Source organism: Micropterus salmoides, unplaced genomic scaffold (assembly GCF_014851395.1).
Source record: "Micropterus salmoides isolate LMB-PRFRI ecotype aquatic unplaced genomic scaffold, ASM1485139v1 Ms_hic_scaffold_8, whole genome shotgun sequence".
Lineage (NCBI taxonomy): Eukaryota > Metazoa > Chordata > Actinopteri > Centrarchiformes > Centrarchidae > Micropterus > Micropterus salmoides.
The window spans coordinates 18,722,167-18,742,367 of record NW_024044570.1 but is presented as its reverse complement, the minus strand read 5'-3'; the positions used below and the strand labels follow the sequence as shown (position 1 = coordinate 18,742,367).

Below are 20,201 nucleotides of genomic sequence, written 5' to 3'. Positions count from 1 at the left end.
ATATAATTATAAAAGCTTATTCTTAAAAGCTATTTCTTGCCCTTCAATGTGTAACATAGTTCAAATCAGGCATAACAAGCTGGAGAGTCCTTTACTTGACAGGTGAGGATGCTTAAAGCACAGGTTAATAATCCCCGAGCCTGACGTCTGCCCTGTTCCACGGATCAACTTCAGGGGACATTGACTGACCTTGCATTTTTGACATGATAGATGGTCGTTGAATTTGATTTGGCCAATCTAAGTTGATTGCATTTGCTCCTCTTAGGCATGTCATTACAGGAGCTTCAGATGTATCATTATTGTGTCCCATGTGTACAACATCAGTTCTACGTGTAGCAGCTGCTCTGTAAAAGTAGTGGAACAATACCCTCTTGTGTCGACAGATGTAGCTGCAGTCTCTGTAATCTAGATCTCAGCACAGCATTGTTTTCTACATAGTATGTTTTCCTCTCTACTGATGTTGTATGGAAAGTTTCAGGAAAGATTATCAACATGACATTGAGCCTGACTGAGGTGTTAAATGACTGTATGTGCAGGTTTCTGCAGAGCAAATTAGCAAACAACATGAAACCGAGTCATTCTTTGTTTGGCCGGTAATGCTGACACACTGTTTGCCATTCGTTGAGTGTTTGAAATTAACCGACTATTACCAAAATATGCATCAGGATCCCCTGAAGACAGAAGGATTTCTTCAAGCACATATTATGAGACACATGATGCACAAATATGTTAGACATATGGTTAGATTGATGATATATTTTATTTTATTTACACAATTTGGCTTCATGAAGTCTGAAAAAAGGTTGGTGAAATCTTTCTTCTTCTGTTCTCAGAGGAGTGTTTTGGGTACGAGCTGTGTGAACTGGTGAATACAGGACTAAATTAGGATTTATATTTGGCGGAACAGAGTTTGTACAAAGGCGTGGTCTCATCTTTCACCATTTCACCGTTTGCAAACCAGGATTGAAAACAGCATGTGCATATCGTAATGTATCCACCCTTTTTGTATTTCTTTTTTATACCGCGCAGGACAGGACAGGCAGCATAACCCACAGACAAGTCTGCAGTCTTCCATTTTCATGTCATCATGAAACATATTTCGTTAATTCATATTTTAATTTTGGCTGTGTCCCATTGGTGTGTGAGAGTTTGCACTAAAACATGTGTACGTACTACATGTATATTAAATCATGCTTAGAAAGAATCCTGATGAGAGACCAGTCATACATGCATGCCAAGCCTGATGAACTGGGTGGTTGGACAATATGCCACTACACACTTAAAAATATTTTCACAGACCTGATGGAATTAAATGTTAATACTGAAAATGAAAACCTTAGTGACCTCAGTGCTTGGATTCAAATAAGGTAGTTATTAGTAGTTATTAAGGTAGTAATTGATTAAAATTCTTTATTTGAGAATGCATGTTGGAAAATTTTCTCTTGAATAACAATTTTCTCACATTAAACAATGAAAGAAAACAATGAAAGATTAAGAAAACCACCAGCTGATCAAAAATAACTTAAAATAAAACAAAGTATATACTGCTGTATTTATTAAGCAAATAGCGTGTGTCAGATGAAGCCTTGTGTCTTGTGTCTAAAATGCCAGATTTTGGCTTGACATTTAAGAAACGGGACTGGTTTTGAACTGGTTTAACATCCATAAATATGGTCTAATGTTTTCCTAAAACAAGAATTTTAGCAATTAAATATAGTAAAGATGTTTGTATCACAGCAAAGAAATGGTATGATGATGATGATGATGAGGGGTAAAAGAGAGCCAGACAAAGGTGGCCAAATGACGTAGATCATTGATGCAATTTTTTTAAGATTAAAAGTGAAACTTGGTGGTGGTTCAGACCTGGTTGTCCTAATGACCCGGTCACTGCTTCATATTGTGGCAGCATATTGTGTCCAGTTATCAGTGATGGAAAGTGTCAGGCACATACCCTTATCAGTTCTCCGTCCAACAAACATTTGATAGATAGCTGGGCTGGAAAAGTGATAAGGAGATGTGCTCGACAACATTATAACCTGAACAGCATTTTGTAATAAAGAAAAATAAACAGTGAAAAAACAAACTGATCTCAGCAAAGGTCATAGAAAAACAAAAACGCATTTAAAAAAAAGACTCTATCACCTATCACCACAGAATGGTCGTCCACAATGTTTATGAAAGACTTTGTCCACAGTTTAACGTTGATGAACTCAAATGTCCTCAGAGGAAGCTTGCCGCTGCTTCACTTCATCATCATCGCAACCAAAGTGCTGTCCAGTCGCAGTCTGTGTCCACTCATGTTAGCACAGCGTGGTGTCCATTTAGCATTCATCTGCATCCAACAAGTAACTTTGAGCTCACGTCCCATGGGCAGTTTTATGTCCCTCTGGCCCCACCTCATCCCTGGTGCTGTCCTGTCTCTTACTGGCTGAAAATAAGCACTGAGATTATCTTTTCGCTCCCTGGTCTGTGCTTTGTCAAGTCATTGTGCTACAGGAGGATTGACTTTGTCCCAGGAAAGGATGATAATGACCTCATTACACTTTCACACAAAAAAAAGTGTCACAAAGTGCTTTGCAGTTAAACATGTGTAAAACAGGATAACGCAGAAACAAATTATTTTTTAATTGTTAAAAAATAATTTAAAGATGAAATAAAAACTTGTAAAAGATAAAATGCGATAATTAAAAAGCTTTTAGCTTTTCTTTCTTCCTAAACAGATGCAAAGCATTTAATAACATTTACACCCACATTAAAACATTTGATCATAGTGGTAGTAGCTTTATAATCTGAAACGCTGGATGCAGTATGGACAAAGCAGTCTTAATGTCTTAATTAAGTTAATCTTAATGTGTGAATATAACAGTTGTTCACAAATTATTCATAATTGTTAGAAACTACACAGACAATCTGTAATAGAGCTTGATTTAATCCAGTTGAAATCCCAATTGCTGTACATCATAACTAAGGAATAAATAATTAACTGAGGTTTATGATTCAATATCTCGAAAGACAGCTTAGCACTTCATCTGTGAAACTCTATTTAAACACTGGAATATATGAGTTATCTCCTGTCTTTTAAAATGTGGAAAAAGTAGCTTTTTGTGTGTCAGTTTATCGTTTCTTTGAAGACAGTAACACAGTCTTTTCAATGAGAATCAGGTTGCACATCCAGTGCAGCGGTGTGCTCTGACCCTTCTGCCTGTTGTCTATAGTCACTCATGGACATGCAGTTGGCAGAGGAAGGACGGCAGACGTCTCTGTATGCTTTGGTGCTGGTTATGTCTGCCTGGTACCTCCCCTCAGTGTGAAAAGTCCCGTGCAAATTAAACACGGCTGGCTCGCTTTTTGATCCAGTTCCGGATTTCATCTCCACACCAGCCGCCAACAACAGTCACACGGATGAGGGGAGATCTGCCAAGCATCTCCTCTGCAGTGCTCTGCTCTCCTCTGGGATTAGCTGCACTGCATTCCCACCATCAGCAGCACCGGGGCCATCACACACACACACACACACACACACACACACACACACAATTCAGTGTAGGCAGGGTCATCTATACAAACAAACACACACACATAAATTCCTCTTCTTTTTCTTCTCTGTCTTTCTGTCTCCCACAGACTCACATCAGTCTGGTTTTACCTTTTCTGTTTCTCTCTCTCTCGCACGCACGCACGCACGCACGCACGCACGCACGCACGCACACGTTCCTCTATCCCAGTCATTATGTTATGACATAATGCGTTCACTAGCCTCTTACCCTAACCTTAAGCATCACTACATGCCTAACTTTAACCATTAGCCTTACCTAAAAACTTCAATACCCTCAATAAGCATGTCTACCCATGTTGACCTCAATTTTTTTTTCAGTATGTGTGATTCAGGTTAAAGTCCCCACGGGGATATAAATACATGAAAAACACACACACCTGCATACAGAGCACTGAATCAGTCCACAGCAACATCCACATGTAAATGCACTTCCTCCCAGAGTGATGCTGTAGGTTGACAAAAGTTTTTAAAGCTTGTGGTTTTGTTGCGTCCTCCCCACACTGACAGCACAGAGACCCGGGGTTGATGGATCAGAGTGTATGAACAAGAGGTCAGAGCACACATCATCGCGTATCGCTGGAAGGCTGCAGCATTGCAATGCAATGCGAAATCTTCCATTTCTGGAGTCAAACTACACACAACCATTGCTGAATTTAAAACTAAGCCAACTCTCTATTTAAATAAGATCTTTGCATTTATTTGTAGCCATAAAATAGGGCATGCTCGGCAAGTGAGTTGCAAAACATGTCATTAAACTCTAAACGCTGAAATGTTAGTAGAGGCTGTATGTCAGAGGTTTTAAGAGGTTGCATCCAAATGGAGGACACCTGAAGTGACCTTGTACCCTTCCTGGGTTATGATTGCCAGTTGTTAAATAACGATAGATGATTAGCCTAAGACAGAGGGAGATTTCCACTGCACTATTTTGTCTGCAAACAAAAGAGGCACTCAGTTTAGTGGAAGCTTGAATAGGCTTTTCCTGCGGAGACCAGGTAATTCCCACTAATGACGCCCTGAAAGAGAGAGCAGGGGGAGCTTGGGGATTGGCTGACTGCAGGATGATGCACACATGCATGTGGGAAAATGTCTTTATGGTGAAACAAGCCGGCTTTCAACATCACAGAGCACAGACACGGCTGATCAATGCTGCAGTGAATTTGAAAGTGCCAGCCTCATGATTCATTTAGCGTGAAACAAGCAGCATAGTCTTGTGTACATGAAATCCAACATATCACCAGTCTGTGAACAGTCCTGCAGCACTGCTTGATGCTCCAAAATACAGTGCAGTGCACATCAGCAGCTCGGATGAATCTCCAGCAGAGGGCACCATGGGTGCTTTCTATTAATAGTAGTTGACTAAGATTTCTAAAGGGGATTAGAGGCTTCCTGAGGATGCCTTGCTCTGTTTTCAGGGGGAAAAGGGCCTATTTTCTCTCACTGAGCATCAACCAGAGACTGTGTGGAAGCCATTTTCCATTCCTCAATATTAAACAACACCTATAATTGCAATTTTTAATAACATTATTTCTGTGGATTGATTTTAGCATGCCCTTTTGTGTTATAGTGTTTACTTAAGACTCTAGCAGGAGTATTTTGATCTTTGTATAGGCTGTCAGACGAGATGCAAACTGTATGTGCCACGCAAGGAAAGGCGCTGCATCTAATACACATATCTCACATCTCTGGGAAGACTTTTGCCTAAACCATTTTTGGCAGCACTAAACTTGACTCAGTTGCTATGGACACAGATGATGTTTTCTTTTTCTTTTTTCTACCTTTTTTTCTATCTGTGTCCATGACAACAACATGGTTGTTACAGGAAATGGTATGCACTTTAAGAGGGCGGGTGTGGGGTGGGGGGTATATCCATATAAATATGACACCATCCACAGTTAACTACATTGCTTAGTTTTTTCGTTTTACGCTGATCTGGGAGAAAGATGATGGTCAAATCCCAAAACAATTATGTGCACTAATAAACTGACTCGTCACACAACTGAAGCCTAAAGGCAGTTTGAAGGTGGATAGAAGTGTGGGGGGCGGGGGGATATGCTTGATGACGTCTATTGCTTTTTTCTATTTTGTTTGTTTGTTTCTAAAGGTTCACCAATGAAGTTGTCACTTGTAGAATGAAGGCTAGAAAAAATAGTAAATAATTCATCCAAAAGGTATCTTAATTGTTCACCACTTTTGTAGAAAATAAAAATGCAGAACTATCTCAATTATAACTTAATTGTTGTTTTCATCATAAATACATTTCTCATTCAATAAATACTGATACAACGTTTTATCCCCCTATTCAACATGTGTAAGCAGTGTTAATCATGCTTAATGTAATTTTAACCAAATCTAAGGGAACTTTGAAAATGTTAATGCATTTGTCAACACCTCCTGTCATTAAACATCCATAACTGAATAACAGTTAGTGAATGCTTGATATTATATTAGTAATCATATATAATGATAGGTCTTCATGAGTTGTGAAAACAGTTTATTTAGCATTTATAAGTAGTGTATAAATGCAGCTGTATAAATATTGTTCATAAGAGATTATAAAAAGTAAGGACAGTGTTTATGAATGTATTTCCTATGAAGCATCTATAACTGGTGTATGAACAGTTAATTGATAGATACTTAATAACATAATATAACTTATCTGTAATCATATATAATTATCTGTCTGAGTTTTAAACACATTTATAAACAGTTTTAAATGTACATGTGTATAAACAGTTACCACATGCTTTTTAACACATTGTAAAGATGTGCGTGGAGTCATAAATCATAATATGATTACAATTATGTTAAACTGTCTTATCAAGTTTTCACTGACCTATTTTGGTCCTCCATTTCACATTTAAAAGCAGTGTTTAAACACTTAACAAATAATTACAAACTCATAATGTAGTTATAAGCAAATATAGGGGCACTTTTAAAGTGTTTAAAGTGTTGCACATGAACAAATCATTCACAAGTGCAAAATGTTTATAAACGCGCTCAACACTCATCCAGATGCATCATTAACTTTTCAAACACTATGGTTGTGGATGCTTCATAGGAAGGATTATAGTCGCTGACAAATTAGATAAGATTTGATCCCCACAGGAGAAGTTCAGATGCTGCAGCAGCACTAGGACAATTAAAGACAGCAATTAAAGACTAGATTGTTTGTCTATGTTAATATAGAAATACAATAGAAATGTTAAATAGTGTATAATGTAATAAAACGTATAAGAAATTAACATAATATAGTATGATATAGGACAGTATAATGTAGGGGATATAGCATATAATATAAGTTGAAATGTAGTTATAGCCTATAGTATAGCAATATAACATAGAATAACAGTATATAGAATATAATAGAATATAATAGAATATAGTATGAGTAAGCATTGTATAGGCTGTTGTATAATATATAACAAAATACATATGTCCCTCCAGCATTGAGAAACAATAGAAATGACCTTACATCTGCTTACAGCTACATTAAAGTGTGCTATAAACCATCTATTAGTTGTTTAGATCCGGCCTATAAATGCTAATTGAAAGGGTAAAAATACAGTATTAGCATACTAACATGTTTATTGGTTGGTGCCTTCCAGGACCTGCTCCTTTCACGTGACCACTAGATGGCAGTGTCAAGTCAACCATCACCCGGATTGGGGCTGTGTGGCCACCAGGCTCGTCATTAGCACATGATGAGGCTGCACTTCTTGAGAGAAGGAAATGCAGGCTACTAGATGAATATTTAAGAGGGATAAAGGAACTGAGTAGCAACAAATTCAGCGCAAGTGGACATCCAAGGTCATTGTGAAATAAAATTTAAAAAAATGTAATTCATCGTGGATGAATTATAGATGGTTTTAAGGTGTGCATGTGTTATGTGTTATGCATTTTGTTTATTATAACGATGTCATATTTCATCTTCCAATGAAATATGACCTCTTTTATGGAGGTATGTTTTTTTTTAGCTTTTTACACTTAAAGTTACGAAGGATTTGGACATGCTTGCATCAGAGGGCATAAAAACCTGCTGGGTAATATTGTAAGTAGTGTTCAGAGCATCTAATGATACATAATATACTCATAGTTATTATCAAGAAGAATTCCACATGTGCAGATTTAACCAACTACACACTTATCAAGGAACATGCTAGGAGTGTTTAAAATGATTTTCTTAACACTAATAATAATAAGTGAAGCCACTCAGGAGAAAGACACCTTCAGAGTAGCTGACACACCAAAGTTTATACAATAAATGAAGCATGTTCACATACTTTATTAAAATGCTCTGTAACAGGACAGCAGAGTTGACATGTTCAGTTTTTTTAACTCTAATAAAACTCTAAGAAATCTAGGTCATTTGTGCTGAGCAAATAGAAAATAGATTTCAGCAATGTCACTTGTTATTGTTAATGATGCCTTTTCTACTGTAAGCCACGGCTGTCCTGCTAAACTGACTTTTTTGAGTAATTTGACTGTGATAATATGGGAATGACTGTAGTAGCGGTTAATGTTTAAACGAAATGGTATCATACAACCCGCACATTTGAGCTACATATCTTCATGCCGTGAACACTAAAACAGTACTGGGTCTCAGGCAGCCAGGAAATGAGAGATGTGGGCAAGCTAATTATTATGCCAGTTTGTCCCTGAGTATGAGCATGATTTGGGATGAGTGTTTCGGTTTAATGATCATTTCCAGATGACAGATTGATGACAGCAGAGGGCTAATTTCTTGGTAATTGTGACACAAACACATTAAGGATGAAGGAGGGACACACACACACACGCTCACACACACACACACAGAATTGCATTGCTACAAAATACTGCAGTGAAAAGGGAGAGAAAAGGGGTATTAAAGATCACAACCTCAAATATCAACTCTGCACAGTGTTGCCAAGTCCTGTTGCTATGGAGATTGCATCCTACTGCAGGTGTGAGTAACGACAGAGGAAGTCAACTGTGCTTCCCTCTCTGTGTCTCTTTTTCTCCTCTTTATTGTACATAGTCCTCACTGCATGTGTGAGTGCATGTGAGTGCAAGTGAGTGCGTGTGTGTGTTTCCACCTCAGACACACAAATAAACTGTGCTACTTGTAAGTATGCTTACGAGTTTTAAACTCTCTGTGATCTCTGTGTTCATTACAGATACCAGTGGATCACTGTTAAAGGCTTCATTTTCCTTAAATCTCAACATATTTTCTTTTCTGCCGTTGTGTTCGGGAGGTCTCTCAAAAAGGCAACAATAGAAGACCTCTGGACTGTGCAAATGTAATTAGCCCTCAGGCAGGGTGTGCACAGTGTAGGCTGAAATAAATAGATGCATGTGTCCAAATACTGCTAGGAGATCTCCAGTGAACCGAGGTGGCACTGATTTGCGTCAACGCTGCTGGAAGAAATCCAGCCTGAAAAGCTGAAAAGATCTGACCCGGCAAGATGTGATATGACTCTTTCCAAAAAATGTCTGCTTTTTTTTCACAAGATGGTGTGGCACTTGTTTTTGGGAACAAAAATGTATTTTAAAAATCACAAAAATCAATTACTATTTCTATTCTCATCTTTCTTTGTTTACAGTGACTTTTTATCTCTTCTCCTGCTCGAGTCATCAGTGATCACTAACACACACACACTCGCTCAAACTTCCAAAGCTCTAACCTAAAACAAAAGTTTGAGCTTTAGCAGAAACGATTAGTCGATCAGTGGCTTAGTTGATCAACAAAGCATTTATCAGCATCTATTTTGATAATCCATTAATCATTTAAGTCATATTTCAAGCAAAAAATAAAGAAATGAATACAAAAACAAACTGGTTCCAGCTACTCTGTGTCAAATAAACAGAATGTATTTGGGTCTTGGACTGTTGGTCGGACAAAATAATCAATTCGAAGACATCAACTGGAGCTCTGGGAAATTGTGATGGGCATTTTCCACCATTTTCAAACATTTTACAGATCAATTTGCTAATCAATTGATCAAAAAAGTAATTAATTAGTTGCAGCCCTACAACATTTGTCTCTGTCTTTGGAGTAACAGCTACAATACATTAAAATGTTACATTTAAACTGAAACAGTATTATTTTTTCTTCACAAGAATTACACCCACACATTGACTTGTCCAATTCTATCAGATTTGGAGTTGTTGTTATGCACTGCAGGCGGCTGCTGCTCGGCTTCCTTGTGGCTTTGTGGCTTTGAGCCTAACCGAGGCAGACTGAGAGAGGCGTATTAATCCCAGGGCTGCAGCTTCACTCTGAAGGCCACAATCAGGAGGGGAAAAAAATCACTCACTGTGTGACATAGACTTCTAAGGTTGATCATCTAAATATACGGGATGAAGTGCAGACGTTAAGATCCAGCATACTTAATCCAGCATTGTTATTAATAGGGGCTGACATTTTCACAGTTCACAGCTCGATCACTCTGTGCAAGCCTTGGTGAGTCTGCACATTTCTATTACAATGCATAAAAGCTCACCCAAATGTCCACATTTATTCATAGCATTCTGAAATAATGACAAAAGCTAAAGATATCCGTCTGCTGCGAAAGAGACCGAGGAGGTTTCTTCTTCCTTGATTACTGCTGCTCAAATTAAGCGCAACAAGAAGGTAATAAAGATGAAGACGAGGAAAGTATAAAATAATATTTAATTTACAGCATTTTGTCATCATTACCATTATGATAAAACATGTTTTGAAAATGTTTCTTGTACATGGTCAATAAAAAAAACCCAGACAAATGAATGACAAATTCACCTAATGATCTGTTTCTCATTAGCAGCAGACTAGAAAGGGCAGCAGTTTAATAAACAAATATAAATTAGAGATGCCAAGCTGATAATAGTGGCTGGTACAATTATAACTTTTTGGTGTGAGAAGGTCATCACTGGATTGGCATGTAAAATCACCAAGACCAACCACAATCGTCTGTAACCAACACACTACACAAGAGAGATGCTCCAGCAAAATGGTGTGTACATGTAGTGTAAATGTCCATACATGCTGGGTAATAGCTGAAAGGAACGTGACTGCCGTTAATCTTTGTTTTTCTTATTGTGAACAAATCACTTGAAAAGACTGAAAACAACAATGCAATAAGTCCTCTCTCAAAAGCTCTCCATATTTCATAGCCCATTGTTTTCGACAGAAGATGTAAATGATTAAAAACAGTTTGCAAATGTGAAAAGGTCTCAGTAACTTTCTAAAACAGCTGGGCACTTTAGTTTTTAGCAAACATTACTAGAGCTGGAGGAAATAGTACATTTGTTGGAGACTATTTCAAGATGCGGATTGATACATATTTAGTACTCTAGTGAGTTTTCAGGACAGCAGGATGGTGTATGTAAGATTTACTCAAAAGTGCCCAGGTTCATCACAATGAAGGAACATGTCGCCAAGGGTGTCAACGGTGTGGCTCAATGATGTGCTTTCAATTTTTGAAAGTTTATTTACTATAGACGTCTATGTCACTGGAATGAGTTATATCAGGCTTTGGCTATACTACTACTTGTTTTTAAGATCAATTCATTGTTAGTTTTGGTCTTTTCACAGGATTTGTCGACAATAATAAAAATGTAGAATACCTCTGACCTTGTCCTTCTGCACTGTCATCCAGACAGGACAAAAACCAACCAAGCTTTAAGATGGTTTCATGCTGGGTCGACGATTGTGTTGAAGGAGCTGTTGATGCACTGCAATAGCTGAGATGATAGAGTTTTTATTGAGGGCACTTGTCAACAGCGGTATAACCTTGCCCGGGCCTGGTGAGCACTGGGCTATAGTGTAAGTGATGGCGCACTGCCAGGATCTGACCATTAAAGCTTATTAGTCCCTATTGATAGCCCTGATGATAGGCACTCTGAAAGGAGGCAGCCAAGGAAAGGTCAGCGTATGGATCTTAATTTGACCTTGCTAACCTGTCGCTGATTGGTAGCATCAGTCATCCTTAAATTTAATTTAACAGTGATTGAGTGCTGCGGAGACCATATTGGCAATAACCCGTGCTGGCTGTCTCATTGCCCCTGTTCTTCCAGATGAAATCTGTGACTGCAACCCGTTATGGCACAACTGTCTCCTGTGCCCATTTTATTTAGGCAGTGAAAACAGTTGGACTCGTGTGAGGGCGATGTACCTGCAGTGGCAACTCCTGTCTGATTCTCTTATTAGTTTATTGCAATTGCACTTACAGTCATCACCCAAACCCAAGAACACAGCAGACCTTTTTAAACTTTTTGTAAAGTTGTACTATGTCAGGTCAATATTTTGTTCTTAGGTGTTTTATTTTAGATTAAACAGGTTGGTGTAATTTCCACTATTAACCATAAGCCATTTGCTCAATTTCAATAGTCTAAGAGTGTCCAGTAGAGAGTGACATGGGATGTTCATCCCACTCCCACAAAAATATCCTTAAAAGAGTAAAAATTCCTGTCCCGTCTCAGTCCTGAAAGAATGACTCCTGTTCCATCCCGATCACAAAAGAAAATCTGAAAATGACCTATTAATCCCATCCTTCCTGCTCCCATTGACTTTTTTCTATCCCATGCAGTTCCTGTGATGAATTGTGAAATTGACTCCCATCCTTCAGGTGTCCCACAGGATTCCCGTAAAAATGTCAGCCTCTAGTCTACAGCCACACTAGCTAAAATGTCTGTGTCTTTGACAGTCTTGTTTCTGTGTCATTATTTCTAGTTTCAGTATCATTGTATGTGTTGAGAAATATCGTGAGCCAGCTGTCAGTCTCTACCTAATCAGTCTTTTGTTGTCATCTTGACCAGGACAAGTACATGTGAGAAATACCTGAAGTCATAAATGTCAGATAAACACTTAGGGGTCAGCTAAACTACTCTAAACTATACCTGTCTTACCTTTCCCTGTTACACAACTAAGACACCTAAGAAATATTCTTAACAGTATCTGCCTTTTATTTTTCCAGTGGAAATGTGTCCGTCTGGAATTTAGATTAGTATGATGTTTCTTGGCTTCATCTTGTTTTTATGTACTAACTGATGTAAATATATTTGGTGGTTTGTTTGATACTAAAAGATTTATTTCAAAGCGGCTTTGTGTGGCTGTAGGCTGTCTTACAGGGACAGAACTTTAGCATACTAGCATGCTTACAGTGGTAATAGCTAAGGTTGATGAGGATGTCATTAGTTTTGCACGTATTTGGTTAGAAATCAAAGGTCTTCATGGTGCAGAGGAGGTCATGTGGTCTTATCTGTTTGGAGGCACGTGGCAGTTGCTCATCATCCTCCTTGATCTATATTCTTCATATATGTTTACAATAATAATTAATTTACAATCTATTTGTGTCATCCTGAGCGTCTGTCCATTGTCTGTTGAAGAGGCATCCCTCCTCTGTTGTTCTTCCAAAAGGTTCTTTCTAGGATCTAAGGACACAGGTTATCATTTGTTGTACAGACTGTAAATCCCCTTGAGGTAAATTTGTGATATGTGATATCGGAATATGTAAATAAAATTTACTTGACTTGACTATTGTGCAAATAAAAAATTTGAGCTGATGATGGTACTAGATGAAAAGTCAAAGGATCACCAATATCATTAGGATTCGTTGTCAGGGATCCATTAATGTCTGTACAAAATGTTTGCCAATCCATCCTGTAGATGTCAAGCTATTTCACTCAGTAGGTGAAAACTTTGACCTGCTGGCAACTCTAGAAGAAAGTAAGATCACATAAGATCACCAAAGTCCTTAGAATTTATCCTCTATAGACCATGAATATCTGTCGCAAATATCACAGCAATCAATCCAATAGTTGTCAGGGTATTTCATTTTATTCACAATTGTCAACCTCATTGTGGTGCTAGAATCTTAAGGAGCACGATGAAGTAATGAGGCAGCAATATATTATGAACGCCAGAGGAAATGTGGAATTAGACACCATCAGCCATTTACAGTCTATGCTTTAGTCAGCGAGCAGAGAAAAGACATGACGAGGAATGGGTGTATAAAATAAGAGAAGATGCTTCAAGTAAAAAGGGGCTGATTATGTAATGAAGGGACTTGTTTACATGTCCCCTCTGAGTTCATGTTAGCTGAAGGAAGACACCCTGCCTTTGCAGCTCTTCTTGGGCCTGCCACATTGCATTAATGTCTTTATTTATAGTGACTGGTAATTGGCCTACTTTGAGGCGAGTATTTGTCTCATATGTAGAATTGTACAGTAAGGAATGATCAGAAACCGTTGTCTTAAGATTTCACTTAAGTCGAAGTGCAAACAGTTCTGAACCTGTAGAGAAACAAAGCAGTTCCAGTTCATACTACATTGATTAGTAACTTTTAATTTGCAACAGGAATGTATGTCCATTTTGGAAGGCTGTGTCAAGAGTTTGAACTGTTGCTTTGCTAAATTATTGTGTAATAAGTGTAATCACAAAATGTTATTACTCCTTATGTATTTGAGCTGTATCTTGTCAAGTGTGAGCTGATGCAGCTCTAAGGTGGCTGGAGAAATATCTTATTTTCTGCTTCTGGATCATAGTGATAAACCCACAAAAAGGCCTTAGAAACCCACTGTGTAATATTTTCCCAGCACTAGTCGGATGCAAGACAGTGTTCAGACCGCAGTGACCCAAATCTGATTTTTTTTTTTTTGGTCATATGTGACTTGGATGTGAACAGCCAAAGTCACATGGAATCTGATCTTTTCCAGTTCAGATTTGGGCCATTTTCATATTTGCTCCAAATCAGACACAGATCGGACTTTTTGAAATGCGACCTCAGTCTGGACAATCAGAACGGAATTTGTGCAACTCAGGAACTGAAAACAAAGAACAACACAATCTTAAAACTGCATTAATTGATTTTTTGCCACTTGGGGACAACAAACATATTTTTGTTCTTTATTTTTAAATTTAATCTTTATAGCTATACATAGTTAGTTCGCCAAATTGCCACAAACTGTATTGTGTCTTGTTAGTCATAGAAAATTCACATTTGAACATTTTCTGTAAATACAGCTGCCCAGTCTACAGAAACAAATTATAAAATGTTTAAATATCCTCAGAAACATATTATCTATAGCCTTTACAATAAAATTGCGAGCACCAGCACCTCCCCCTGTTTAGCTGACAATTACATTGGCCCACATTCATATTTTTCTTGTTTGTGTTTTTCCTACAAATGCACATCATTTGTAATGGTTATCTTGAAATGTCGTCTTCTGTAATGGTATACAGGCCTAGACTACATAGTAGATATAGTATCATTACATTTAAGATGAATTAAAATGACTTCTTGTTGTATGATGAAGTGAAAGTTAGTGCTTTGTATTACTGCCAAGGACTCACTTTTTAAAACTTTCAAATCTTGGAAGGACAGCAAGTAATATTCAAGCACAGGGAACATTTTTCCTCCCAGGCAAACATTCCTCTCCGGCTGCGTTCACATCCTGCCTCTTTCACCAGAAGTGGCCGACACAAACCCCAAACATGGACTCACCTTACCTATCTACTGTACTGTATACCTTGTATCCACTGTATTGATTATTAGAGCTGTTTGTGGGACTGCACAAAGCCTTGGGGGAGGTGCTACCTGCAAGGCTCAGTAAAGGTCAAAAATGTCCCTTGCAGAGTGGGACAAAAGGTTTTTCGTCATTAAGGCTTCAGAAGCTATGAAAGGCACAAGGAAGAAACTCCTATGGCTGTGCAAGAGAAGGTATGGATGATTAATTTTGCATCCAGATAGTGGTGTACTTTTGGCAGGTCAAGGTCAACTCTCCAAAATCTTTTGTGTTTACACAACATTTAAGTTTTTACTGTTTTGACACTACATTTGTACTGATTTTAGAGACAGTCGTTCAAAGTGTGCAGAGGAGCTCAAGTATCTCCCTCATCACCCTCCCTTATTATTAATTCTCAAGCATATCAAGATTATATTTTTCGAGGTATACGCACCTTGCAGAAAACACAGTTAAGCTGACTGTGACATGTGTGAAATTCAATTACAGACCTGCTGTGGATGCACTCTGTGTAACCCATGGAGATTGGAAGAAGCGGCAGCCAGGTGGCGACCCTGTAGGCAGCAGTGAGCACAAATCACAATGACCTGGGCTGCTGCCAAGAGCTGGGAATCAGCCATCACACAGCCCACCAACACTCCAAGAGCAGCTCATGGTCACTCATCACAGACACTCTCCACGCGTCTCTCTCTCAGTGCACTCAGGTCAGCAGAAAGGGAATGCAATACACATTGTTGACCACTTTGCTCTATAATTCATGTCCTGCTCCTAAAATAGAGTACTCGAGCAGTACGCACTGTTTCATTGGTGGCTGCAAAAAATAGAATAATGCCTGTGGAGTAAAAAGATACATGTTTTCAGATAAGTGGTGATTATTTTAACACATTAGAAATTACTGTGTGTGTGTGTGTGTGTGTGTGTGTGTGTGTGTGTGTGTGTGTGTGTGTGTGTGTGTGTGTGTGTGTGTGTGTGTGTGTGTGTGTGTGTGTGTGTGTGTGTGTGTGTGTGTGTGTATAGTGTTTAGCATGACATGTGCTTCAATTTTGTTAGCTAAACTGTCTTGTGGGTCTGTGCGGCCATCTCTTTACACAACAGGACATCAAATAAAGTGCGATTGGCTGATGCGAGGGTAGACATGAAATCTGCATGTGCGCACGCCCAGACTTCCTGCATGTGACCAAGACTCAGTGGCCCCTGGGGATCCTGGAACATCTCTGTGCTGTTACACAATGGTTGTGAATGATGGGAGTGTCAGCAAACAAAACATGGCTGAAGTCATCTCCGATAACAAGATGAAAACCAACATGTTTGTCCAGAAAATGGAAGTAAACACACGTGATTTAAGGGTTAGATATTGTTCACCATGGCCAGTAGTATCACTGTACTGCCCGAACATAATGCAGCCAGTGTCTGGTGGGTCCAGTTTCTCCCACTCCCCCACTCATGAGCTGTGAGTGGCAGGCCGGCTAACTGGTCTTGACACAGGAGAATCAGCCTGAGTTGAGAGGGAGCAGCCGTGGGAGCAATGCCTGCCTGCCACATAGGAGACCGTCAGCGAGACATGTCAGCCTCCACTCCACTTAAAGTCCCAAAACCGTGTTGTACTGTACCACAGTCCAGCTAGGCCTGTAAAACACAGAAACAAACAGAAAATGAATACACTTCTCCAGTGTGTGTTTTCATTTTCTCTTTGTTTCTATGTTTTTTCAAATGCAATTTTTGTTTTTCTCCTAAATTTACACATAAACATTCAATCTTTCAATCAAGGGGTTCTTGATCTGCCCAAGTGCTCCCAAAAGTGCCCCTCCATTCAGCTCAAGTGCCACTTTGATGTGACCCGAGGGTAAAAATTAAACCTAACCCACTACTACTTTCAAATAGGTCACTCTGAAGGGTTTAAATGTTGTACTTAAAGGCTTTATTAATGTTAATAACTGATATACTAATTATTTCTAGACCAGTTATAAGTAATTAGTAAGAACAGCTTTTGGGATGCCAGGTTGTGAAATGCTGTATCTCTATGGCTGATGTTTATCCTCTTTCACAATAACACTTACATTAGCTCTTTAATTAATCAGGAAGATCCCTCCAGCATGTTTGACCTCCAACCTTCTGGAAAAGGAGCAGCAGTGCATCTGGTACAGAATGTTCCTTGGTTTATCAGAAAATGAGTCATGACCCTTTATTAGTGACTTTATTAACATTTGTAACTGCAGAATTGATTAGGTTTTCCCAGAATGCGCATGGTCAGGAGGTATTGAAGCATCCCAGATAGGTCTCAAATCTATCACATGAGCCTGGGACTCATCTTGGCAAGAGAAAATTATTTTTTCCCCTCGTGCTTTATCATTCATATGGATCTATTAATTTTCTGTCGAATGCGTAAGACATTTGCATACAGCGTGAATGTGCCTCCACACTATTACTACCATTGAGGGAAGTGGCTGGAACATCAGGGAAACATTTCTGAACACTGGGAAGAACATTTTGGTTGCCCTCTTTAAAGAGGTTGTGTGGGCTCTGACAACTCTGCTTTTTGTTCCAACGTTACTGCATTGCAGATTTCCCCCCACATCTCTCTCTTTTTATTTAATTCCACTCTACGGATAATCCAGATTGTTTAACACAGCATCATGCTTTAAAGGGATTTCAGATCTCTGTTTGTATGTTTGCTTACTCACTTTCAATCAAATAGGCTGTGACTGCCACAACAGCCAACTTGTTTGTTCCTACATGACAATGAGCATGAGGGAAGCCTGGATGAAATCCAGAAAGCTGTTTCTAAAAAAGGAAGGAGTAATTAGTAAATGTCATTTGAGACGAGTATGGCGAATTAGAAGACTGGTGGATCATGTAATTAGGACTGGAGCCTTTTCATAGGCGGCTCAGAGAAGGGCGAGGACACCACGGCAGCATCCTCGGCTGAACAGTGACAGCACTACGAGCTGTTACAGAAAACACCAATTGACACACACATACGCACACACACACACACACACACACACACACACACACACACACACACACACACACACACACACACACACACACACACACATTCACACACTTGCACACTAACAGAAACACAATACTGAACACATACACATGCGGGTGCAGATCACAATGTCAAACAAGGCTGACAGTGATGCATGATTGTTTTTTTTCTCGTTTCACATATCTGACCAGATGTCATGAATGTCACATGTGAAACACAGCACATGGGTTTCATAACATACAGTAGGAGCTTTTAGGGAAGATTTGAGTTTACATATGTGAACTCCCTCTCAAATCAAGTGAAAAGGTATGTAAAATTGTGATGATTTCAAATGCCATTTCTGTTCATTAGGCCATCCATCCATCCATCCATCCATCCATCCATCCATCCATCGTCAACCGCTTATCCTGCGTACGGGGCCGCGGGGTTCATTAGGGCACTTTTTAATTTTTTAAAATACATTTTTTCTTTGAATCAGATATAAAAGCCTATTCTATTGTGGAAAAATACAATTCAAATGTACAAACGGCCTAGAAAATAAATACACTTCCCATTTTAATGAATAAAAACCAACCAGTGTCTATAAGGTTTGTGCTTTCAATTTAGGATTTCCACATGTGCCCTTTTTTAAGGCTTAACTTAGTGCTGTAACGGTACAGAAAATTAATTTTGAGAATCAATTAACATTCAAGTCATTTATCAAGCAAAAGATGGCAACTATATGATGGCTTTGCTCCTCTAATATGAGGATTTGCTGCTTTTGTCGGTTTTATATCATGATAAATTGAGTATCTTGGTTGTCTTGCATTTTATAGACTAAATGATTAGTCAATTAATTGAATAAATAATCTGCAGATTATTCAGTGATGAAAATAATCATTTGCTGCAGCTCTGATTTAACTTTCCCATTTAATCAGAATACACAAACCACAAAAAATTGTTTACATTTGTGCACCATCTTCAATGCAATTCTGTTTAGGAAAAAAATCTTCACGAACGTCAGCTCTTTTCATGTAAAACCTTCATCAGTCATTATTGTCACTCATAAACAAAACACACACACACCCCTCACCCCTTAAGCAGAGACACTGAGCCCTCAGTTTGATAGAAGCTCCAGCAAGAGAGGGGCTGCTGATTCTGATGACTTAAAACACATGCACAAATTCATTTAGTATTTAGGAAGCGTTACTTTCAGAGGCATAATTTCACATTCGCTATCCTCTCGAGATTCAGTGATCCACAGAGCTGGATGGACTGGAAAGCCCCACATTAAGCACAACATCACTGTTGTGTTGCACCGTGGCTCATACAGTGCAGACCATAAATACCCACAGTGTTATCAGCCTCTCACATGTGTGTCTATGCAAATCTGTTCAAAACTACGCTAGATCACAAAACAGATGTTCACCCTCATTCCTCTACATGTCAGCCAGGGTTTCTCCTATCACCTGCATTATTTGTTTAAATATTTGGTTAATATCTAACTAGTGAGTGACTAATTGATAAAAAAAAAAGAGGCTTGTTTGCGGAAGACACTGCAGAGCCTACAGGGATTTATGGCAGAATAGATCAGGGAGAGCGCAGATAACAATGGAGATGGAGTAATAAATAAATCTCCTCTCTGAGAAGTAGCCGGCAACTGACAGCAGCAGATTAGAACCTGTGCCTTTTAAACAAATTGGGCGCTCAAAGAGGCATATTGGCTGTGTGCTTGACCATGTTTTATAGTGCGGCTCTGTACCCACTGAGAGACATAAGTCTGTTAGCATGACATCATTGTGCAGTTCAAACAAACTCACACTGCAAATTTGGGGGGGGGGGGGGGGGGGGGTTGCAATTACCCTTTTAACTAATTGACCTATTAACTTCTGTCTCACCATGTATTGCAAACGCTGAAATACAGAACAAAGGTTAACAGTGTAAAATGAGATGAAAAAGACAAGGGGAACAAGCCAAACAAGTTTTAATAATTTGTTTTCTGTTTGGGGACTTTTTCATCAGGAAATAACTTATCCAGGTTACAAAAATAGATCTGAAAAAAAACAACAACACTAAAACTCAGAAATATACATTTATATTGTGTAACTTGAAATGAAATGAAATGAAAACATTCAAAATAATGCTCTTACTTTGATTTCCCAGTTCCTAAATACAGGTTTTGTAGAA

General features: G+C 38.8%; 1 protein-coding gene across 1 annotated transcript in view; it reads left to right on the top strand.

The window, feature by feature from the left end:
• The window catches only part of LOC119893944 (retinol dehydrogenase 13-like), a 42,429-nt gene extending 33,860 nt beyond the window's left edge, over window positions 1-8,569 (top strand). The window contains exon 7 of the mRNA XM_038706359.1: window positions 7,162-8,569. Within this exon, the coding sequence (XP_038562287.1) occupies window positions 7,162-7,258 (97 nt within the window). The 3' untranslated portion in view covers window positions 7,259-8,569. The remainder of the gene's footprint in view (window positions 1-7,161) is intronic.
• Window positions 8,570-20,201: the final 11,632 nt, after the last annotated feature.